At 43.0% G+C, this 25,104-nt stretch overlaps 1 protein-coding gene across 8 annotated transcripts in view; it reads right to left on the reverse strand.

Annotated features, from left to right (window-relative positions):
* The window catches only part of SLC4A10 (solute carrier family 4 member 10), a 1,479,043-nt gene that overhangs the window by 570,590 nt on the left and 883,349 nt on the right, over positions 1-25,104 (reverse strand). For all 8 annotated transcript variants that reach the window (XM_069616332.1, XM_069616329.1, XM_069616333.1 and 5 more), the window contains exon 5: positions 10,800-10,960. In XM_069616332.1, coding sequence (XP_069472433.1) covers positions 10,800-10,960 — 161 coding nt within the window. The remainder of the gene's footprint in view (positions 1-10,799; positions 10,961-25,104) is intronic.

Genomic DNA, 25,104 nt, shown 5'->3' on the forward strand with positions numbered 1-25,104 from the left:
TGGTGCCACATGCAATTGCCATCCTGCCCTCATTGTCTGCTTTGGAGCCGACCAACCGGAAGGGGACAGAGGGGTCCACCCAGATCAGGACACCCCTGGCGTAGGAGGAGTAGGAGGAACCTACCAGGGTACCACGCCAGGCCTTTGCCAATGCTTTCAGTTTGTCCGATGTAAGGTGTGTTTCTTGTAGCAGGGCTATTTTGGTTTTGCTTCTTTTAATATAGGAGAGTATGCGCCGTTGTTTCACGAAGCTGTTCATGCCTCTGACGTTCCACGTCAGGATTTTCAACGAATCGGCCATGTGAGATTTGGGATTCTGGTGGCTATGTCCAACGCCCCCGGGAGCACCACCAGTGGCCGGAGGATCGTGGGGGTCTTGTGGTTTCCTGGAGATTCGTGCATGCGGGTCTCAGCCGGGTTACTTGCACCCCTGAACTTCTGCTTCAGTGACTGCCAGCCTATCCAGCGGAGGGTAGGTGCCTCGTCCGTGCTGACTGAAATGGATGTTGGTGGTCTTGGTTGTCCCTGATTCGGGCACTTAACAACTGTGCCAACTTCCCCTATCCCTCCCCCCCGTAACTGTGAACTTCCCCAACATAAACCAGGTCGAGTGAGGAGCTCCTCACTATGACAGACCCGTTTCCGCTCCTTTAGACCGAAGGACGGTCGCATGGTGCCCTACGGGCGGGTAATGAGTACCCTTAACAAGAAAGAACTTCCAGGGGTAGGAGAGTGTTCGTCCGGGCGCCTCGTGTTATGAAATCCGGTCAGCTGCGGCGTAAGTGGCCGTTCCATGGTGGGGCCTCCGAAAGGCACCGGGGCCCTGAGAGACGGGGCTCAGCGGGGTTGTCGTTTCCTGACTTCGACATCTGGGATCTGCTCCCTGTCCATCCAGTCTCGGGCCTCTGCCGGGGTATCGAAGAGGTGAGTTCTGTTGTTTCGTATCACCTTCAATCTGGAGGGGTAGAGGAGCATGTAGCGTAGGCCTGCAGCCTTCAGTCTTGCTTTGGTGTGTATGAACTGTGCCCTCTTCATTTGAACCTGAAATGTATAGTCAGGGTAGATGGATATCTTGGCTGAACCCCTGCAGATCTGGCCGCCTGACCGCGAGAAGGTGAGGATGGTTTCCCGGTCTCTGTAGTTAAGTACTTTTGCGATCACGGGTCTGGGTGGGCTGCCAGGAGGGGGTTTCGATGTGAGGGATCGGTGAGCCCTTTCGATTACAAAGCCCTGAGAGAGTTTTTCTGCTCCAATCTCCTGTATCAGGAGATTCTCTACGAAGTTCGTGGGGTCCGATCCCTCGATGCCCTCCGGGAGCCCCAGGAGGCGAATGTTGTTGCGGCGTGCGCGCCCCTCTGCCTCCTCGACCCTGTCTTCTAGGTTTTTAACTTTTTGTTGAAGTGCATCGACATCTTTGAGGAGCACTGTCTTAGCTTCCGTGTTCTCGCGGACCTGGGCCTCCAGCACCTCTGTTCTGCCGGCCAGGGATCGGACGTCTTGGCGCAGGAGGTTCAAGTCTATAGCGACAGCGTCTATTTTATGCTCCACGGCTGCCTGGGAAAGTTTGATAGCTTCAAGGATCTGTGTGTTACTAGGTTCCGCTGAAGGCCCCAAGGGGTCGGGTAGGTCTGCAGCAAGAGTCTCGCTCATGTTATCTGGCGCTGTGGGCCCCGCCGCCGTGAACGTGTCGATGGTGGTCTGACGTTGCTTAGCCCTTGCTCCTTTGGTAGACATGTCGACTGAGCCTCCGGGCTTCGCTGTTACCGAGGTGGCCGGGGTGAGCCGCGATGGAGTGGCCGAGGAAGCCGTATCGGGTGGGCCGCGATGGCGGATCGCTGTATGCTGTGGGCGGCTCCGTAGGCACAGGGGGGACGGATAGTGTGCGCCGGGGCCGCTTCTTCGGGTTACCAGGCCGGGCACGCCTGTATGTGTCGGTTGCGTTAGTCCCCCCCGCTCACCTCGAAGGGCCTCCGAGACCCTGGCTCCCGGTTCTGTGGCTGGCAGCGCCCTCGTCCGGGACGTTCCAGGCTGGTCGTCCCGTTGGCACCGTCGTTCGCGCTCCAAGCTTCACGGGTGCCCCACAGGCCCCCCTCGTCAGTCCAGCTGGGCGTTCGTGTGTCCTCGGCCCTCAGCTGAGTGTTACGGCGCGAGCGGCTTTAGAGTGCGGGCCGCCGCATCTTGCAGGGCTCGGGAGCCGCCATCTTGGCCCTGGTCCGCGGGATCGTGTCGCACGGTCTATAGGGCGAGACCGGTCCTCCAGGGCCACAGGAATCGACCCGCAGGTGCAGCAGGATGTCGGCCCTCGATGAGGCGGTTCGTGGGGTTCGGAGCCCCCGAAAAAAGTAGTTAAAAGCAGCTTATGATGGTCGCATCAAGCGGAGCGCAAGGAGCGAACGTCCTCTTCACATGGCGGTTAGCCACGCCCCCCAGAGACCTGCTTTTAAACTAGTTTTCCCCCATTCATTCCAGACTGGCTGTCACTCACACAGCAGGGTGGCTGTCCTTGCCAGACAGCCAGCTGGCCAATCACGCCAGAGTGCATTCAGGTCTCCTAGGAGACTAAGCACAGGGAGTTTCGGGCACCTCCCTCACATCCTGTCCATCCCAGACACTCAGGCGCCAGAGGAGGGCTTCAGCACTGAAGCCTGCCAAAGGCCAATGAACAAAGGGACCAAACCTGGTTTGGCGCACGGAGACAAACACAAGAAGGACCTTTCCTAAAAGAAATGGCGATAAAACATGACCATAGTCTGTTTTTACTGATAGGTCTGGGGCGCCATATTGAAAAACATGGCCTACCCGATTTTTAGCTACCGTTGTTAGCGTTCGGCAAAAATCACAGTAGTTTGATCTAAACCACTGCCACTAGCCATTTAAATTAGGAAAGGGTAACATTTGACTGTTACAGGAGTGTTTTCACTCAGGGGAAGCTAGGCAACCCCGCCAGCACTCTATAGGAAGATAGTGTGAGCTGGATCTATAAATTTAAGAGACTAGTAAAGTCAATTTAACTTTACATGCTCTGGGAGACGGTAGTCAGTCTCAGAGAAGGTGTGTAAACCTTGGGAAGTCTGAAAGACATCCCTGTGCCACTGCACTGAAGGTGCTGTGTGACACACAGAAAAAGATGATGCCTCTGGAGTTGTTTTAAAACTCCATAACCAAAGAACACAAAAGTAAAACACACATCAAAATACATGGAAGAGTGGGAAAAAAAGGTCCACACTCTTCCCAGGTAAAAAAATAATAAAATCCTAGAAATCCAGCAAAGTTGCTGGGAGTCTCAAATGGTAAGGGAAATTAGCACATTTTGAGAATTCTCCCTAACAGCCGCTTACCTAAAACATTACATTCACATACTCCTATTTGGTAAGTTGTTAGAAGCCACTTGGCGCAAGGGACATCTTTTTTCTGCGTCCATGACAGAAATCAACCGTTCATCACATGAAAATGATATGGCTGCAAACAGATATATGCAAAAATAATTTACAATCAGCCTCGTGGTTTATTCTACATAGCTCATCCTAACCTATTACTTGGGTTACACAGTTTCATTCAGCCGCTTACACTCTGGTCATATGGCATGACTTCAACTAGGCGTGTTGCCTCTGTCAGTGAGCTTTGGTCACATATCTCCAAAGTTGCGTTAGATAGTTTGCTGGTCGAGTACACCTGGATATTTGAAGGCTGGAATTATAGTAAGCAAAGCACGCAAGACTCCTCAGTATGCCTGTTTGTAACTAGGTGAGGCAGTCTATCCAGAAACTCTCACCTGCAATTTCATGAACGAGAAGTAAGGTGAGTGTTTTTGGATAGACTGTCTAGATTAGGATGAGCTATGTAGAGGCTGATTGTAAATTATTTTTACATATATCTGTATGTAACAACTTACCAAATAGGAGTATGTGAATGTAATGTTTTAGGTAAGCAGCCCCCTTTGGGGGGGGGCGGGTCTTTTCCTTTTCATCGTCCGATCTTATAATTCCAACGTTCGTGAACAACAAATCTACAACCTTAAATTTTTCACAACTTTTAAACGTGATGCCAATCTCAATATGTTCGCACAGTCCAATGTTCTTAGAAAATATGAAACATACGTCGACTATATGATATGCAAGGTATGCGCATCTGTGGGAATTAGACTAATTTGCTCCCTTTTCCCCTCCCCTTTCCTCCCTCTTTTCACTTTTTTTTTCTCCATTTCTTATTAGAGTGCAACCTTGGAAGAAAACAAGCCAGTTGTCTCATTGAATTGTTTTCAAAATTGACTGTCAAATGCTTCTGTTTTTTAATATGGGCGTTATAAACCAGTGGATGACCAGATTCAAGAATCAATAGCCTTGTAAATGTTTTCCAAAGTTGAGAGGGTTTTTCCAACAGTAGTGTAACTGGTTGCTGTTACGATAAATGTTATGTGCATCAAAGGTTAACCTACAGTAGAACTACTTGCTGGCTTACTAGTTGAATCAACTATTTATTGTGGGTGTACAAACAGCACAATCAAGAGTGCAACTGAACCGCGCTGGCCCTGAGGAGGACTCCTTTCTCAGTCGAAACATGTGTCGGCATATGGCACATTGTTAATACAAGCACTCATTTTTTTAGACATTTTTCTGTTTTTTGTCAAGTTGCTTTCATTCATTCTGAATAAGCACAACCTATTGATTTGCCATATGCATTATCTTTATTTTCATTTTTCCAATGTGAGACGATATCATCACACTCTGGGTCAGTAGGGAACAAATTAACTACCTGCAAAGAGCTTTATCTCATGATTGATAACGATACTGACCAATACATTTTGACATTGCTCACCTCGTAACCCTATTCAGAAGTCAACATATTTCTTGTCTTATTACCTCACAGTGGAGTATAGCGCGGCTTAGGGAATGTTCTCACAGCATTAAGTATCAGGTGGGTAGGAGTGCCCACTCTTCCCTTTCTGCACCGCTGCTAATCCATCTCCTTAAAATATCTTCTTTATCCATTCAGCTAGTTTACATGTGAGGACTTGAACGCACTGCCAATTAGGAACCCCACGCCACTCTTATCTGTCAACACTAGAAGGGGAGACTAAACAGGAAAGGTATAATGTGGTCTGATCACTTGACATGTCCCTGGTCAACAGAGCACAGTCAAGATGGTGGGTTCCTGTCCCAGCCCTCTAGGGGGCATCAACATGGTGGCTCCTAAAGCTGGTACATATCAGCGGATGACAGATCAAGATGGAAAAAGCTGATTCCATGTGAGCACACCCGATCATAAAAGAAGATGTTTAGAAGCCTTGATCTAGGCACACACAACCATGTTATTCAAAGGAAGACTGAAGGCTCCCACCAAGGTGCCTGTGGCCATGTAGCGGTCATGAAACCCCTATGTCCTCCTTGCAAGCTCAAACAATGGGACCTCCCACACACTGCCACAAGGAGGCAGCACTGGATGATTCTTGTGTTGCAGGTACTTCACGGAGAAGCTGGAAGTATGACTACACTTGAGATGGCCATTCTAATTTGTGTAATACCTCAAAATGAAATTAAGGGTGATGAGCTGTTCTCACCACATATTAGTGTAACAGACTACTTTAAACATGTTTACATTTTAGAAAAAGGTGCAAATGGTGCCTTTGATAACCTGGGGCATTTCCCACTGGGCCCAAAGGCAAGAGACATTTCATATCAGGGGATAAAGCACTGTATAAATAGAAAGGGACATGGCATTCTCACAAATCCAGAACTGTATTTCCCTTTGGTGGAGGTTATTTTAAACTCAAAATTGAGATTTATTTTAGTAATACGCTCATCATCCACCATGCTGACTGGAGAACTGGCTCTTTGTACCTCGAACATATGATATGATATGGCATTTATAACGCGCCTATACACAAGTGTTTCAAGGTGCGACGAGGCAAGGGAGGGGGAACAGCGGTAAGACCGAGACAACGATCTTATTGGCCAGGTGACATTGATATCGCGCAAGTGCAGGGGGAAACATAACATAACATAATCAACATAATCCACACACTCAAACTGCCCATCAAGACTGCTAAGATTGTACTAATTCATATATGTTTCTGTGTGGTGTGCAGAGACACATGTGGTGCAGTGTTAGTCCAGTTTAGAAACCACACAAAACAGAAGTATTGACAGATTTTGACTAACTGGAAGTATTGTTTGCAGTTGGAACAATGCTTTCGCATTTGAGGTTGGTGCCGAGTAAAATGATTTGCAAAGAAGCACCCACTGTTCAGTTCATTCTCAAAGTGAAAAAAAGGAAAACATTATAATTTCAGTTTAAACTTCATTGGGCGAAGTAATCATATGCATGGAATGCAGACTGTGAACGGCTGCCTTTTCTAAAGGACCTTAAAAAAGCTGGGAAGACAGTCATTTTTCTAGCTGATAGTTGCATTTTAAGAAACCAAAAAGTTTCCACATGAAAGTTGCATGTAATATGTTCGCAAAGTTTGGCACAGGCAGTCTTAAAGTGGGCCCCACTAATTTCAGAAATTACTAATATTCTTTTATAAACAAATTGAAGTGAAATATTTAACAATAGACAATGAAAAAGCAGGGCATGTTTTTCTTCACCTAGAGTATAGAAACTAGTTTTGTAATCTCTATGTAGTTTCAGGACCACGTAGAAATATAAATACACATGCTTTGGTTTGCTGGCATGTGGCACCAGAAAATGTGTTCTCAAGGTTCACCAATGCAGTCTTCAGTGTTGCCTCAGTATGCCTGGAGCTTCTCACTTGCATCCTGTCTTGCATACAATGTGTCTAATGCAAAATACTTAAGCCATTTCTGAATGGTGCAATAACCCTGTGTTCTCTATGTGCCTCATGCTCAATAATGAGTGCCAAACATTTGATCTTAGACACCCCAGATTTCAGTTGTAAATGTCCTGTATCCTCACGCATTAGGGATTCAGAACCGTAGTGTCCAATAGCTGTTAGTAGTAGGTGGTACTGGAGGGCTGTCTTCTGGTTTTGTTGATATGATTGTATTGCTAGTCCAAGTCATAACATTGAACATAGTTTTGCATTAAGGGAATATCTAGATTCAGACCCATGTCTTGTATTGTAAATGTCTTCAAGTACTTGAGCTCTCGTGAACATTGGTGTGTCTTATTCAAGAGGTTACCTATTAAAACATCATAAATACATCCTGCAATGTGTGCCCATCCTGTATGAAGTGTCGACACACTAGTGTATCTGTCTTCTGATTCGTGGACGTGTAACTATATACGTTCCTCCTTTCCTGCAGCTCCTGGTAGGTCTCACCTAGATACTTTTCTGCAGCCATTTTTACATTGCATGAGGTACAAAGTATTGGACGGTATGCAGTTGTATGTCCCTCATGTATGTATTTTTCGGTTCTCTGGGGTTGTTATGGACGATCCAGTCCAGATGTTTTGACACAAAAATTGGAAGTATATAACAAGGGGGAAGTATGTGACACCGTCTGGAATTACCTGCTTACTTCAGTCAGGGCAGAAGAAATCTCTCAGGGCTTTGTCAAACTGCTTTGTTTCTCATGATGCGCATTGGAGTGTTTCCTTACTTCAGCTTGGCACTTATGTGGCTTACTATTTGGCCCTATTGTGTTTTGATATCCTCTTTGAGATGTGTTTGTATTTATTGCACTTCCATCTTTTGGCACTTACCTAATTTGAATGTTGCAAGTCTGTGAATATCAACTCTCCCTCTTTTCTCTTTGCCCCTGAAGCTATGTGAATTGAATGTGTTCACAGCTGGGACCTGTAAACACAGAGTCATGTTCACATGGACCTTTAGATGCCATCCCCAAATGCTGAAGAATAGTAATATCCCAGGCCAAGTCACCTAGCTCATTTGTGAAAGTCCACTAGAGAATATCTACAACATCCAAAAACCCCTCCTTCATCAGAGTGAAAACCTGGACCAGATCCAGGAATGTCAACCTTGTATTTGGAGTGAAAAAGACCAAAGGAAAACCTAATTGGTTGTCATGTTCCTCCTGTGGCAGTACTGGAAATGCAGGGGACTCCATTGATTGGCCGGCACATTTTGTAACGTTTTCTCAATGAGCGGTCTAGCTCATTTCCAATATGGCCGCCACCACTATTTAGCTGCTTCCAGTATGGGACTCGGAGCGTTGTAACTCGTATTACTTACTGGTGAGCATGCTTGTAGTTGACTTCCTCCCTTGCCTTTCTAATTGTAGGTACTTTCCCTCCTTGCCTCCCTCTCAGCGTTCATTGTTGTTTGCTGCTCTCCCTCCCGGTTGTACGCGGTCGGTGGTTTCCCTTTGTCTCTTCCTTATTCCGCCTCTCCTTCTCTCACGCCAGGGCTCTGGCTGGGTTTTCCCCACCTGTCAGTGCTTGTGCCCTATTCTCATGGTCCTCACTGTGCCTTTTTTCCCGTGTGGCTTGTGAGCCATTTACCTCACTCTGTGGTATCCACTACTCGTGCATTCCTTACATGCCCTCCTTTGTGGGAAGCACCGCATAGCAGCTTGTGCCTACTCCTGCATGAAGAAGGGGAGTTTTTCCTGCTTATCCTGAATGTCAGCCATGGACACCTCAACTCAGGATTCACAGTGATTCCAGAACGCCGATTTTGCTCTGGACGTATCCAGCTCACCACAACTCAAGGAACCTTTCGCCTGCATCCAAAGTCCCTGGGCTTTTTCAAGCAAAAGGCTTTTTCCCTGGTTGGGGTTGGCTCCCTGGAGTCCTTCTTTGCCTGAGGTGTTCGCCACCTGGGCAAGGTGACTTCCCGGGGAGCTCGCCCATGTCTCTTTGACAAGAAGGAAAGAAAGACCAGAACACCCAAGACCAGTATGAGGAAGAAGAAGACAAAGGTGTTGGGAAGCTCACCCAAAGACCCAGGTGAGGAGGAACAGAGGGAAGGGTCACCAGTCTTTGAGAGTGGGCCCCTGAAGCAAAGACAGATGGGATGGTAGCAAATACATCTGTAACCAATGTTACTGGGCTACTAGACAGGGTCTACATCTTCATGATCTCTCTCTTTTCCATGAGGTAAACCCAAACCACAGTAGGGTAACGAATGTGTGGCCAGGAAGACTATAGGAAAAAGCTAAGCGCCCAAGAGAAGTGGCCCCCTCAAAGAGGGCAATTATGGGGAGCACAAACCCTCTGCCATTTAGTATGCACGGTAGCAGCAGAAGGAAGCATAGTCCTCACATAAGCAATAACCTACTTTCAGAAGGAACTCTAGCTCACAGCCCTCAGACAAACCTGTTGAAAACATGAGAGAAACAAAATAACCTTCTAGTAGTATACAGATAGAGAGAGCAGCAGCGGCCACCAAGTCATAAGGAGGAGCTGTCAAGAATGCCGTTTTTAAAAACGTCCTCAAGGGGGACAGATCTATATAGTGTACCCCACCATTGACAATGGCCAGACTAACATGAGTCTGCACGAGCCTATGAGGCTGCAACCATTCGGATTAACCACTTCATCAAGGTCAGTTCCCAGCACAACTGAGTTTTGTAGCTCCAGAGCAGAAGATTGGAGACAGAGAATAATAATTAGAGGAGGCATATGTAAAGAGTAGCAGCAAACTGGAAGAAAGCAGCTGGAGAGAGGTTGCCAGAGAGCAGGAGAGGAAGCTGAAGGGGATAGAGAGTAAGAAGGTGGTGAAAAGTAGGATGGGGTGAAGAGGGAAAACAGATGTGAAAGGAGAACATACGAGATTGATATTTGTTGAATGGAGGGGAGAACATCAAAGAGGTTGGAGCAGACATCAGAAGAAAGAAGGGGAGAAAAGGCAGAAGGATACTGATATGATAGGTTATTTATAACGTGCTTAATACCCAGAGGTTTCTAAGCGCGGACCCGGGGATGGAACGTGTGTGGCTCCGTGTTGTCTTGCTTCCAAGAGGAGCACATTGTCCCTAAGCTATCCTCCCTGGAATCAACAACAGAGGCGGGTGTTTAAGAATTGTATGGAGGAGGTAACAACTATTGCCTACGAGGAGGGTATTCAGGGGGAGCTTGAAAGAGACCTCCGAAAAGAGACAGAGACATGTGTAAAGGAGGTTGGCAAAAGAGTAAAGGATGATGCAGAGATGAAAAGGGAGAAGGAATGAAGTTAAGATCAGAGAAGGGCTGTAGGGATGGATCAACACCCTAAGCCACCAAGGACACGGGAGGTTGGGTTGAGGTACAAGCATGTATCAGAGCATCGAGGAGTTTGACAAGAGAAAGAGAGTAGAGGAGACAGGCTGAAGAGAAAGTCCCCATAAAGATAATATCATTACAACTCATTGAAGAGGTAGTAGGGAGCAGAGTGTTGGGGACTAAAGCCAAACCCTAAGACTGAGAGCTGGCAAGGAGATGCAAACCACACCTTTAAAGAGCTATGGGGGCCAGTCTCTGTGTTTAAGACGTTTTTTAAAAGCCGACTTCTGAAACCAGGCGACAGGCCAGGTACATAGAGCCTGAGACCCAGGCAACAGTTCTCCCAAGAGATAAGAATGAGAATACAAGGAGCTAAGGAGCAAAAAAACAAGAGTGGGGTGTAAATGGAAGAGAAGTGAAAATGCCCACAGGCATGTGAAGACTTTATTTGAAACCACAGACTTTCTGCTTGTGAGGCCTTTATTGTAATCTCAGAGACTTTGATCTGAAAGGGTGCAGAAAGCAACCTGCACAGTGTTTGGGGGGAAGGGCACTAAAATCTCTCCCACCATCCTGGCACCTTAATAAACCATTTGTAAAATGGTATACCGTGTTACATCATATGAAGCATTTGTTACTTGCCATATAAATCATCATGAAATAAATTAATGTACCTGCAATCTCCTCTAAAGTGCTGGCTCTCATGTCCAGCAAAACAGTGCCATTCAGGATACAACTTCTCAATTCAAACAAGCTATGTAGTGATAAAGTGGCAACGTAGGGTTTGCTCCATCTCTCTCCGCCATCTTCCACATCTTCTTCAAACTTTAACCATCTAAGAAATAAAAGCTACATTAGAATAATTCAAGTGCATATTCCAAAAATTCCAAATAATCTCTTACATAAAATCTTGGCAAGTGAAACAAAACAACACAAAAACACTGCCTTATATTGTTTTGGCAACTGCTATGGACAAAGGTCCAGGGCCAATGAATTATTATTGCCTGTGCCCGAGGATCATTCCCTCCATCCCACTCTTAGCAACTATCTGCATGTTACTTGACAACATTTAATTTGAAATTATTAATGATGTGATTAAGCACATTTCGCAACACATTGCATCAATATAATGGCATCTCGGTGCTGCAAAATATCTGTGTCATAAAGGGCATGCAAGTTAAGATTACACTAAATCAAAGTAAAACATGTAAACGTTTATAATCATTTATTATTATGTTTATATCTTAATGAGCTTTATCATGATATACATACAGAATTCGATACATAAAGGTAAAAATACCAATATTCATTAGAACCCAATTCCATAGATATCATATACACAAGTAAATCCTCCAATTTATCACATCACAATTAATTTCATTCTATATCACATTTTCCAAATTTTCATTAAAACTCAGTTACATAGATAGCATATACACATCACAATTCATTTAATCCTATATTGCACAATTTTACTACAATGAGACAACCTATATTGCACCATTTTACTAAATAATGATACCGACAAAGACATTTGGACTTAATTATTCAGTTTGGATATTTTTCCCAAACTTTCCCTCCTTCAGTAATTCATTCCACTTATTAAACAGGGCAATATGCATAGATGTATGGCCAGAATTCAAGCAATACCGCCAAAATGATATGCTCTTGATACTGTTAAGATCAGAGACATAGGGGCCAAGCATATTCATGTACAGAGGGCCATGTTCACTGCACTCCATAAAATCATGCTGGGCAGTCTTCAGTTTACCTGATAGACCATGGGAAGTTATCCCCTTGTATCTTCAGGGATTCCTTGCTATGAATCAATAGAGGCCAGCACTGGCAATCTACCAATTCTCAATAAGAACACAAACCTGCGCAGTTCAGGGGAAGGGCAGAGTTGAATGTAACATTAGAGTGTTTTATATTTGTGGTCAAGTTGGTCTATAATGGTACAAAAGCTAGTAAGAGTAGCAAGATGTTCATAATTTGCATACCAATCCCATTGCTCAAGTTTACGGGTAGCTTTCTTAGTCATTTCCTGCCCGCTGTCTTCCCAAACAGGTGTCCATCCCATGATTCCAAAGCTCGTCTGTGTAAGTGGTACCAGCAAGTCGAGGTTGGCAGAGGTTAATTGTTGGCCCAGTAGATCCAACAATGGACAAACTGGAGCCATAAACGATTTCAAGTATAGAAGTGTTCTCCACTTCATTGCCACCGCGTACAGTGATGTGAGGCCCAACTTGAAGCAGAACATTTCTATCGAAATGCTAGGTCCCAACCCCAGCATTTTCTACCAGAATCTGCCTTCAAGCACGTCCAACCAGGAGAAATCCTTCATACTAATTGCTTTCAGGCCATACAATAATGAAGTCCAGAAACATTGCCTGTATAGAGTGAGAATACCTTGGAAGCTAAAACCTGAGGCCGCCCTTACACATCTATGTATCATATTCAGCTTGGTGCTAACCTTACATTTTCTAGCTTCCTTCAGTTCTTCATAGTCAGTCTTAGTGGTGAATTTGACTGCTAGATACTTATATCTGTGGACACACTCTATGATATTCCCATCAGTAGCCAAAGTAGGGATCAACACCCGCTTATGCGAGAAGTGCATTACCATAGTCTTGTCAAAGTTCAACATGAGCTCATGTTCCATACCATAATTTTGTAGCACTTCCATTGCTCTTTTAGGTCCAGCAAAGCATGATCGAATAAGATGAGGTTGTCTGCATAAGAGAGGCATGTCTGCATAAGAGAGGCAATAGGCCCTAGTCCCCATTATTTTATTAGGGCAAGTACTGGCCGTTTCCCATGCTTAAGATAGTTCAGATAGGTAGATGTTTAATAACACAGGGGCAAGAGAGCACCCTGTTTTACCCCACGATTTGGTCTATCAGGCGCAGAAACCAGACCCCTACTGCCCAGCCTAATTTGAACTGTGGTATTCTCATTTAAGCACATAGTAGCCAATAATTGTTTATACTCAGTACAAAAACACACAAAGGGCTTATTAAACGTACTTTTGACTTGTATTCTCTGTGCTTAGAGGATATCACATTTAACTACTCTAGGCTTTACATTTTACAACATTTTGTACTCCGAAACACATAGTGAAAGATGGATATTGAATACAAATCACATTTGAACTGCAAATACATTTTTCTGCACAAGACATTTTCATCATACAAAGGGATTTTCTTTTTATACTGGGAATCCAGTAACAACGTAATGTTGATTAAATCTCAGACTTTTGTCCATCTGTGTCATGTTTTTCAACAAACATGCTGAGCCTGCTGAATTCTTTTGGGAAGTAAATCCACGCAATAGTTGCAGGTTTTTGTTCTTGTTTGGTTCTCACCCTTTCCCTTTGGGCATGGCCTCTTTCGCTCCGTATGGAAGCTTTCTGCCTTCAGTTTATTTTAGGACATAATCCTTTGCTTAAAGTTCTTTGCACCCTCACCATAGTGTCTGAGAGCACGAGCACTAAGATGTACTGTTAACTGAAAGAGCCAGAGGACCTGTAGCTTCAGAATTATTTTAGGACCTGTAGCTTCAGAATTGTTTTAACTACAAACAAACATCCCACCAAAGGGGCCTGTATTTTAGGGAATGCGTCCTTAACTTTAATGCCATTGTCAGAGTCTGCTTGAGCCCTTCCACTGAGACTACACCACTCTGTGCTGTAGTTAAGCTTATGAAATTGGACACTTGTAACTTCAAGATGATCCTTCATCTTACAGATTTACTGGCATATGTTGTCCAATGGCATTATACCGCCCTAACTGCTTTTCTGCATCCCATGAACCTTACTGAAGCTGAACATCTAAAACACCCAAAGTACCTTGACCAAAATGGACTCAAGCATCTGACAGATCCTCTCAAGGAACCCAAGGAACTCCGAATCACAGAGGACCAATTCAAACAATATATTTTCCAAGCCAGACTTGAATGCGTGCGTTCCTTCATTACTGTTAAAATATTTGTGTGCTGAAAAAACATTGCCAATAAGAAGCAGGAGTATTGCAAATGTTACCGGTAACCCTATAGCTTCCCAAGTTGAGAAGGACATTCACACTAAGAAGTTGAGCATGCCTGAGATTCAGGATTCTACCTGGGAGGCTGTATTATGGATCGTAGAAACTTCATACTAACTCATGTAAACAAATCTGAGCAGTGGGAATCCAGACAGTCCTTAAGAAATAAGGTCCTCTGCTGGTTACTGGTTGCAGGCAAGAACCGGGCCTGGATGCATTAGAATGCAAGACCTTAGATTCATGCGAAGGATACAAGTTAAGGACTGGTCTACAGACAACAATGTTGGCTCTATTGTTGTAGGTTGTGGATTCAGTAACCTCCATGTCTTTTTGAGCCACTGTAAGATCCTGAAGTATTGCCCTCTCGTCTCTAATGTTAAGATTGTTCTTGATGATGTGTGTTTTTAAGTCTGAGCAAAGATATGTCTTTTTTTGATACTGCTTTGTTTTTGGACTTAAGGGCCCATCGCCTGAGCATGGTTGCTTTTAGGGTATTTTATTTGTCCCTGGCTCTTTGTGTTTGTATTTTCCTCTTGTGTAGTGCCCTTATGTCTTCGGGCCTTTCTTTGCACTTTACAAATAAAATAAAATCACAGGCTGCAAGTTTCTATTCTCCCCATAATAATTGCATTGCATCTGGACTATCTCCCACTCATCCAGCCTCTACCACTGTTTCCTACAGAATGCTTGCATTAAGGATGAGCAAGGATTGATCCAAAGCCCCCCACTCCTGAGCCACCCCATTCTTTTTACCAAGCATTCATGAGACACTGATCCCACTTTTGGCCGTAACGCTAATAATCTGGAGCCAACTGATTCAACTACAGTCCCAACCTTTTTCCTTACGGGGGGCATCCTTTATTTCTAATATGTAGAGGTTTCTAAGGGCTCCGAATGGTGTGTCATGGTCTGCAAAAACCCTCATGGCGACCTTATGAATTTTGACAGCCACACACTGAGAAAGGTACACTGCCACTCGATCGATGTTTGCTGAACCTGTGCCCAGAGAATGGGTTGTCTTTGTTAATAGGGCACACAGTCTCTGGCTGTGAACATCATGAATGCAGACCAGATTTGGCTGCACTATATTTTAATAGGGCGTTTGCGGTATATTTTACAGACACATTGAACAATAGCTTTTCACCTGGTATACAACCTTCAGCATATTCTCTGATAACTGTAGAAGTAGAATCAATCTATATTGGCACACCACCGGATTTATCGAAACATACATGAAATTCATTAGCAAACCTAGCACACTACTTACATCACATGAGAAAGTCAATTAAGAATAAAAATACAGTATTAAAAATAATTCTGAAAATCGCAGCAAATGTATCCAGTTTTGTCATTCAAAAGGGAGAAAACAGTTAATAAAAGTATCAACATTTTGAGGCTCAGTAAATTTGTATTAAAAGCTTCACCTTTTCTGCATTTCCATTGGCAAACAATCTGCCCTTGTCAGATTTTACCCAAAAAAAGGGCATGCAAGTCAGCCAGTTAAATTGCTGGGATAGACTGAGATGTAACCATCCTATCCCCAGATATACTGGGTGACAGCAAAGCAAACTGGCACAATCTGTGTGCTTCTGCAGTGATTGCATGCCACTTTAAGACTTCTCATCTTACAATGTTTAACGATAGGCCTCAACCAATGACGTGGGATTGTAGAATAACGTCAACCAAAATAGACAACAGTCGCCATTTCGAGTTTGGCATTGTGGAAAAAAAATGGCAGTAAAATGGTGGTAACTGATATACTGTCACTTTACTGCCAATTCCCTACACTGCCAAATTCCAGCTGAAGTACTGCTGGAGGTAAATCCTCCACTTTATCACCAACAATTGTTTGATTTACCACAGCGTATGTATCACTCACGTCAACTCCAACAAAATAACCAAGGAGTCCCATGAACTCCAAAATGGAGGACAAACACTGCTGTCAGCCCACTCATAATCATAGAGTAAAAAAGCAGTACCGAGTGGAACAGTAAAGCAAAGAAATTAGAAGGTTTTTTTATTTTTTGTTTAATACTTTTCATTAAGATTTAGTAAATATACCACAGAACATTGGAATAATTGTATATGATAGAAAGAACAATGTGATTGAAAATTGAGGTCTAATTTGTGGCTAGACAAATAATATCCCGATAAACCAGAGATTAAGTAAGTGCATAAGAGTAGGAGGATTGGATGAACAAAATCAAGCCATGAAGAAAAGAAAATAATCGTTCACTGATACGTGATTTGCATTGGAGTAGATAAATGATTAATCTTTGGTCTTACAGGGGAACAAATAGGAGACAGACACCATACAAATGGAAGGAATGGTGGGGAGGAAGGGCACAGTTAACAAGTTTGCTCATTCATCAATAAGAATATTTGCAGCAAGTGTTATTGGCATACAATGAATGTGCTGCAGACATAGAGAAAAACTTCATGGGCCATGAGCAGACATGTGGTGAAACTCTAAGTAATTGACAAAAGGAGCCCATTTTATATTGTATTTGGGAATGGTACCGAGGTAAGTAGCCATACAGTCTTCAATTCTGTGTGTGTGGCGCCAGCCCTTAATAGAAGTGTTTTGAGAATGTTTCCAACTGGCAGTAATAAGCTTGATGGCAATAGCAATACAAAGGTCATATAGGATAGGGGAGGGGAGATGTTCACCCTCTTTGACAGCGATGATGCCAAGAAAAACATTAGCAGAGGATAGAGGAATATGAAATTTGAAATCACAGTCAGGTATGTCCAAATGTCCTGCCATAACCTGAAACAAAAGGACAATCATAAAACATATGCTTGCAAGAACCGAGGGTTTCCCCGCAAGGCCAACAGATGCCATCTGATTCGCTTTTAGCTCTGTGTATGAAGAAAAGGCTTTGAGTGATGTTGGCGGAGGTGGATACACATCTGATCCAAGTCCATAGCTGCATCCATGAACTGTCATTGAAGACAAAGCCACAATCAGTCTCCCATTGGATTGAACAAGCCACTTGATGGTAAGAGAATCAGCAGTAGCCAGCAGTTTGTAGAATTTGGCGGCTCTGACATCGGAGACAGTGGCCAATAGTTGTAGCATAGAGGTATCCGGTGAAAGAACTTTGTCAGCATGTGTTTAAAGGCCGTCCAGACAAGCATTGACCAACTTGTTGTAAAAGGTAAAGTCTGATTGAGGTAGGGAGAAGGAACTCTTGAGGTCCTGAAATTATGTCATGGTAAGATTTTGTACAATCTGATACCCTTGGGGAGCTATGACCTACAATATAATAATCTGTTATTAATAGTGATAGACTTGTTATGCCACAGATACGTGAGAGCTCTTGGGACGAGGATTTGCTTGACGGGAAAAGGAGAATTCTTAGGGCAGATCTGGAGGCTTTCAATGGGTCGGAAAGAGTAGAGGCAGAACGGTTAAAGAGATATTGCGTGTTGGCGATGTTATGAGGGGAAACTAGCTGTTTCTCTAGTCTGAACCAGGAAGGGATATCGCTAGTTTCCGGTGGGGTGTACCAACAGGAGCCCTCTTTAAGTAGGAAAGCGTAGTGATACCATTTGAAATCTGGAAATTTGACAACACCTGTTTAATAAGGGGACTTGAGCTTGTTAAGTGCAGTTATTTTACTTTTACCCTTTCCCCATAAGAGGCGGATCAAAATTGAGTTAAAGGTTTTAAAAAATGTGATTGGGAGAGGTACAGGAAGTATTTGTAGATAATATAGTACAATAGGGGACAACATAATTTTGATAGTGTCAAGGCGTCCCCACCAGGATAAAGAAGGTACCAGCTGGAGGATAAATCCTTAAGTTTGTTGAGTAAAATATCCACATTTATTTTGATAGTGCTACTAACAGAGGAGGGAAACTGTAAACCTAAATATTTGAAGGAGTTATCACACCATTTGAAGCCAAATACATCTAATTCATGCTTGAGGCAGAATGGATTGAGAGGTAATAGCTCTGATTTGTCTCTATTGAGTTTGTACCTGATAATAGATTAAAAGTCATGTAATCTAGCCAGCAAATGGGGGAGGTATTTTTTTTTCTCATAAGAATAAGAATATCGTCCGCATAAGCAGCTATCTTGGGTTCATGAATGCTGTAAGCAATCCCAGGGATATTTTTGTCAGATCTGATGGGTTCTAAAAGGGGTTCGGGGATAACACATACAGAATATCGGAGGGGACAAGGGGCACCTCAACCTGGTTCCTCTTCGTAAAGAGAAAAACAATGCATATAGAGGATTTAGGATCAGAATACAGAAGTTTAACTAAGGATATAAAGCCCTCACTGCACCAATGCCAGCGTAGGGATTGGAACATATTGTCCCAATTGACCCGGTCAAAGGCTTTTTCAGCATCTAAGGCAATAGCGGCAGAGCCCAATTTATCATTTTTGTCTTGTGAGATAATGTGCAAGTAATTACATAGAAGTCTCGCATTGGCTGAGATGTTCCTACCTTTGACATAACGCACTTGGTCGGGTTTGATCAATTTGGGAAGGTAGGATTCAATTCTGTTGGCAATTAGTTTGGCAAAAATCGTGCTTTCTAAATTAGGATATGGGACTGTCATTTTTAGGGATATCTTGATCTTTCTCACTTTTTGGGAAAAGGATAAGTAGGGCCTCAGAGAAGGTTCTGGATGAAGAAACTTTAGAGATGAAAGAGGAGTATAGGGTTTTGGGTCTGACGGTTAAGGAGCCATAAAACTGATTACAAAATTCAATGGATAGACAATCTGGCCCCAGAGCTTTGCTCCTTCCGAACCCCTTGATGGAATGGTTAATTTCCTGCGTAGTGAGGTCTCCTCTAGGCCACTAAGATCTATTGATGGCTAAGATCATCTGTTGATGTTCCCAAAGAAAGCTTTGAGATTTGCCTCTGGGACCAATGTCTCTGGGGAATACAGGTCAGTATAGAAATCCTTGAAGACTTCCAGAATACCAGAGGGATTCGTAATGATAGACCAGTGAGGGATCTTTAATGTGGGAGATAAGTGTTTTCTTTTTTCTAGCTTTGAGAGAGGGGGCCAGGGCTTTGCCCGCTTTGTTGGAGGTTTGGTATATTTCGGATTTATATTTTAAGATGGCTCCTAATGCTTGGTCAGTATGTTTTTTATTAATTTGAAAACGCAAGGACAGAACGGTATGAAGGTCTATGTTTGAAGGCGAATTATAACATTGCTTCTCAGCACTGGTAAGTTAAGGTCTTTTTTATATTGCTTCCTTTTCATACTACAGGAGGCAATTATGTGACCTCTAAAGGCAGCTTTGAAGGCATCCCAATTAGTGCTGATGGAGGTACCATTATTAAAATTTTCAGCAAAAAGGTTATTTTGGAAAGACATGCATGACTGGATACATTGTTGGTCTTGAAGTAGACAGTTATTGAATTTCCATCTAGAGGATGTCTTTTTTATATCGGAGGGATCAAAGGTTAGTGATGACAGGGGCATGATCAGAAATAATAATGTTAGAAATGAGGGAGTCCATAATAGTATTTGTGACGGATTTGGTAGTAAAAATATAGTCGAGGCACGAGAGGGTATCATGGGGATGAGAATAGAACATGCATTCTAGGTCAACCGGGTGTGCAAGTCTGCAGGTGTCGATGAGACCTGTTGCTGTTAAGCAGTGCTTAAAAGCTTTATGGGACTTGGAACTCTTAAAGGAACACTTGGATTTTCTATCTAAGAAGGGGTCCAGGACATGGTTCAAATCACTGCATAAAATTAGGTTGGAGAAATTTGAATTGAGTATAATCTGTTTGATAGAATCCCAAAAAGCAGGATCAGGTAGAGTGGGAACATACATAAAAAAAACAGTAATAAAGTCAGATCCAACCAGCAATTTGACCCAAGCCCACCCCCGTTGGAATCGACATCTTGATTTAAAAACGTATATGATATCTCTCACTGATTAGTATGGCTACTCCATTTTTCTTCCCAACCGCTGGACTACCAATGACATCTTTGACCTAAAAGGATTTACATTTCATATCTTCTATAAGAGGGAGATGTGTTTCCTGTATACAAGCCACAGACGGGTTAAACTTTTTGAGATGCAAGATAATTTTATACCTCTTAACTGAGTTATTACAGCCCTTAATGTTCCAGGTAAGACATCTAAAAACCATCGTACTGAAGCAACATGATTAGAACAGGAACGCAAAAATGCCTAAGGTTGAGAGTTTCATTTAGTAAAGTAAGCAAAACAGAAAATAGAATAACATGAGCAAATATATACCTTAATGAGCAGAGCGCCCAAAACTGTGAAGTTAAACACAAAAGGAAGACACTAAAGGAAAGAAGAGAAGGAAGGGGATACTTGACCCAGTAGGGTTAGCTGAAAATGATAGGCATAATAATGAATAGGACAAAAGGTAAAGACATATAGGGCCAGATTCACAGAAGCGTTTTATAATGGCGCAATCCCATAGGAAAACGCTCCATAAATCAGGCCCATAATGTATTGAAAGAACAAACAGGATCAAGTTACACCAATGAGAAAAAAGGGGGAAAATATCGAAACAGATGACACCATCACAGGCAAAACAAAGACGCCCCTGGAAGAAGACGGGCACCAAGTGGTGCCCATTCCACCATCATTGGGGGCAGAAATTAGAGACTGCAACACACAGTGATAAAAAAGAGTCAAGTACCAGAAGAAGATGAGTTGGTAGGGAACAACGTATCCATGCTGTCAGTTTTGAGGGAACATATGAAAGCCTTAACGTCAGCCGGATCATCAAATATCGATGTGTGACCTTCATAAGTCAACTTAAAAGAACACATGTGATAAAGACCATATCTGACATTAAACTGCTTCAGAATGGGATGATAAGAGAGGAAATATTTCCTGCGTTGGGCTGTATTCTTAGCCACATCTTGAGAGATATGAATCTTATTTCCAAGCCAGATGAGGGTGTTCTCTTTAGCTTTTGAAATAATGAGCTGCAGTTGGGTATATTCTAGTAGGAAAAAATCAAAGTACACAGTGGAAGATGTGATTATTGTGAGCTTCTTGCTGGGCCAATGTGATGTGCACGTTGAATATTGAGGGAGATTTCTTTTGGTATATGAAGCAGGGCTGGTAACAAATTCTGAAGAAATAGGATAGCATCAGTCGACTCACATCCCTCAGGGAGGCCAGTACTGCATAGGTTATTGCGCCTACTTCTGTTTTCCAATTCATCATTATCCTTTTGAAGATCTTTCACCACTTTGTCCAACTGAGACATTCTGGGTGAAACGTCCTCCACGAGACAAATTCTGTTTTCCATTTCAGTCATTTTGTTTTCAAAGATGTTCCACCTTTCATCTATTTGCTGCAAATTTTGGTTGGAGGTTTCGATAAAAGGTTTGAGTGGCCTAATTTCTTGTAGAATGGCCTCAATGGCGGGGTCAGAGGAAGGTAGTGGTGGAGGCGATTCACTCTTGAGCCTTTTATGGGTGGCAGACAAAGTCTGCACAGCTTTAGAGGCAGTAGGACATTTCTGGCTGTTTTTAACAGAGGCCATGTTGAATAGTTAAATCCCCAATGAAGAAATGATGATGTGGTAAGCCAGGAAATATCCCACTGGCAAAAGAAAGAAAAAAATCAAAAAATGACAAAATCACCAAGGACAAACCAACTGAGGTAACTGTGAGAAGAAGTTGAACATGTTACCTTAAAAGTTTAGTCCAATGCTAATTATTTGTTAGGTAAAATTGTTTTTATTTCACCTTATTTTCTTCACTTTACTTTATTTATTCCTGTTCACTCCACCGTAGCCAAGAAACAAGTGGCCCGCTACGGTCGCCACAGCAAGGTAAGGAGAGGGGGATGGTATCAAGTTGATCGAAGGTGTTGCAGGATAACAAAATATGTGGTGGGCCGTAGCAGCGCGCTTATGCTGCCATCTTCTTCGGCGTCAAGCCACCCCCCCAGAAATTAAAGGTTTTCAGATTTAACTGGTCATGAAGTAGTAACTGCCCAAAGTCCAGGATTTGAACTGCTTGCAAAGGCCATCCCTTCGCACTGATAAATGAAAGTCTGGCCTATCGGATCCACCCAACCCACACAATCATGAACCCTCTAGGCCTAATGCGTGTACATCACATTGAAAAGAACCGAGCTCCAGCTACCACTGAGTGGTCGTATGGATTTGTCATAACTAACAAGATTTTCTTTATTTTTCCATTTATGTACTATAAAATGTCAACATTTCTAGAAGAGATTTACTGACATATGATAATCTATTCAAAAGGATAATGTTTGCAAATAGCTAGTTTCATCTTGTCAGTCACTGAATGCACTCAATTATTTCAACGTAAGGACTTGCACATTTCAGTTGTTTGTTCTTTGGCATACATTCATGCAAAACACCAACCACATTTCATAGGCATCATAGAAAAGATATGATGACTCATAAAGTTAGAATTAAACAAATATATCACACAAAATATATCACACATTGGGCCTCATTACAAGTAGGGCTGGGCCGGAATAGCCTGGGAATTGCCCATTCACAGGTGCCGGACCCAGATGCGAGTTTGGAGGCCCAATGTCTAATGATTCCTCAATGTTAACCGCAAGCACATTGTAAAAAGAAAACATCACCAAACTACAATTGCCAGCTTATAAAACACAATTATAATGAACGTGAGCTAAGGCAAGCGCAGTCCCACAAGGGGTAAAAACCTCTGGGCATTTGCAGGAAATGATTATCTCACTCCACGAGAAGGGTTAGGGCAGGTAATTTCATGCAATACAGATGAGAATTCAAATATAGGTTTGATTGTTACATGATATGATTGGTCTCTCTTGGTGCCCCAAAGACTAGCCCTTTTTTAGTTTTGTCCATTAAGTGGCAATAACAGCCTGCTGATAAGCCAAAACGATTGGCATGGGAGCTGAAGATAGGAGAGAGATGGGATGTGAGGAATGACACACAGCTTGTGGGTGGTGTTTGGATTGTTACCCACCGATTACCCAATTGGCCATGATAGTCCATATGGCCATTACCACCCACTATGAACCTCTCCCTGCACAAAACAAATGTCACTGCAATCTCTTAGAGATAGCTCTGTTATTTTAAGGGAATCCCAATGTTAATTCTAAGCAGTCTTCTGAAAGGTAATGGTTTAATTGCAGTTATAAACCACATCCTGGTGTATTAAAACTGATTTAACCAAGTGTGCTTAAGGCCACTTAATTTATACAGAATGCGTGTATCCTTGGATCTGTTTCACACACTGAATTCCTGTTAAAAACAAATACAACAATGATGCCAGCTGTATATCCATTAGTATGCATTTGCCAGGCAATACCACATTATGCCTGGTACAAACACAATTTTCAGGTTGTTTCTATTTTATGGCCAGGTAATACTATTATGAACATTCCTAGAAAAGGTATATCCCATGCCTACAAAAAAGCCAAAGTTGATGGATTTGCTAATGCTTATTATATAGCCAGCAATGCCAAATGTGATTCCAGGCCAGTGTGAAGAGTGGGTCCAAGGCAAAGCTTCATAAACATGCCTCACCATTTACTCTTTTAACAGGTGGCTTAAGCTATGTCTTCACCATGTGACGAGACTATGGACAAAACACTATAACATTGACCACCGTTATTTTTTACATTGTTTTCTTTTAATAGTTTAAAGTGTTGACCTTGCTTGGCTTATCTCAAGAGCAGTTATTGGGGTTATTTTTTACATTGTTTTCTTTTAATAGTTTAAAGTGTTGACCTTGCTTGGCTTATCTCAAGAGCAGTTATTGGGGTGGGCAGTACAGAGTGTGGATATCCAGCATTTGGGCTGGCATCTTTTAACAGTAGCGCAGTACTATTCATTGAGTAGAATAAGTAAATGGGTACACGCATTTCTGGAAGTAAATGGACGTCCATCTACCAACTAAAGACTGGAGTGGTATTGTAGGAAACCAAACCTATACTTCTCATACAAAATGATTCCCTCCCTGCTCCTCACCCTCAGTGCAGAAAGGTGGACATACTCTTGAATAAATTGCTATACTGGGACACGCATGTCTTAGCCTTATGAAATATGTGGTGTCAGTCATGTTACAAATGCATCCCCCTAGAGAGGAACCCTGAGCTGTGCAGTAACTGCACTCGTATACAACACATTACAAAATGTCAGAATTTGACATTATTCCCTCCCACTCCTCAGTATGTGGCCTTGAAAGTATGGACCTCTGAGAAACAGCCCACACACCTGTTTTCTTTTACCATGTGTGTCCACTTCATTCACTTTGCACATAGTTCACTCTGGGTTCTATCCCTTCTGAGTTCCGATGGATCAATCCCTAATGTATCAATCTGGGTTCTGTCAGGTTATGGTTACAGATGTATGCTGAAGCCCATCATTATAAACATATGTGTTTATTTATAACATGCTTACTACTGGAGGGGTTTCTAAGCACGAACCCGGGATTCACACTCGTGTTGCTCTGCATATTCTTGCTTCCAGGTCGAGCACTTTGCCCCTGAGCTATCCTCCCGGCCCATCATGCCAACACCCACTGACTCATTTCAGCACTTCAACGTAAGCACTAGGATCTAGCCATGTGGTTATACATACTCCCCATTGCATCAAGAGCTGACTAGAATTGAGTACAATGTGAACCAAACCCAGTATCATTAATGTTGATAACTGAGTGGAAAGTCCCTGCACATCTCCAAGAAACAAATGCAGAAAATGTTCTTGTATCAGAATGGTCTATATCTTACACACGCTTCTCCCATTACTTTGAACAGCAATCTCCCTCTTCTTTCCAGCAATTGTTTACACATATAATTAAGCTGCTTAATTGAAACTAGGTATGCGGGCCCAAGTCACACCCTGAACCTTGGCCAAAACCTGTTCCAACAGTCAGCATTCTTTATAAACCATTACATGTATGAGGCCTACTTATACTTCCTATAACAGGTGGAA

This window comes from Ambystoma mexicanum, chromosome 9 (assembly GCF_040938575.1).
Source record: "Ambystoma mexicanum isolate Mex_15411 chromosome 9, UKY_AmexF1_1, whole genome shotgun sequence".
Taxonomy (NCBI): domain Eukaryota; kingdom Metazoa; phylum Chordata; class Amphibia; order Caudata; family Ambystomatidae; genus Ambystoma; species Ambystoma mexicanum.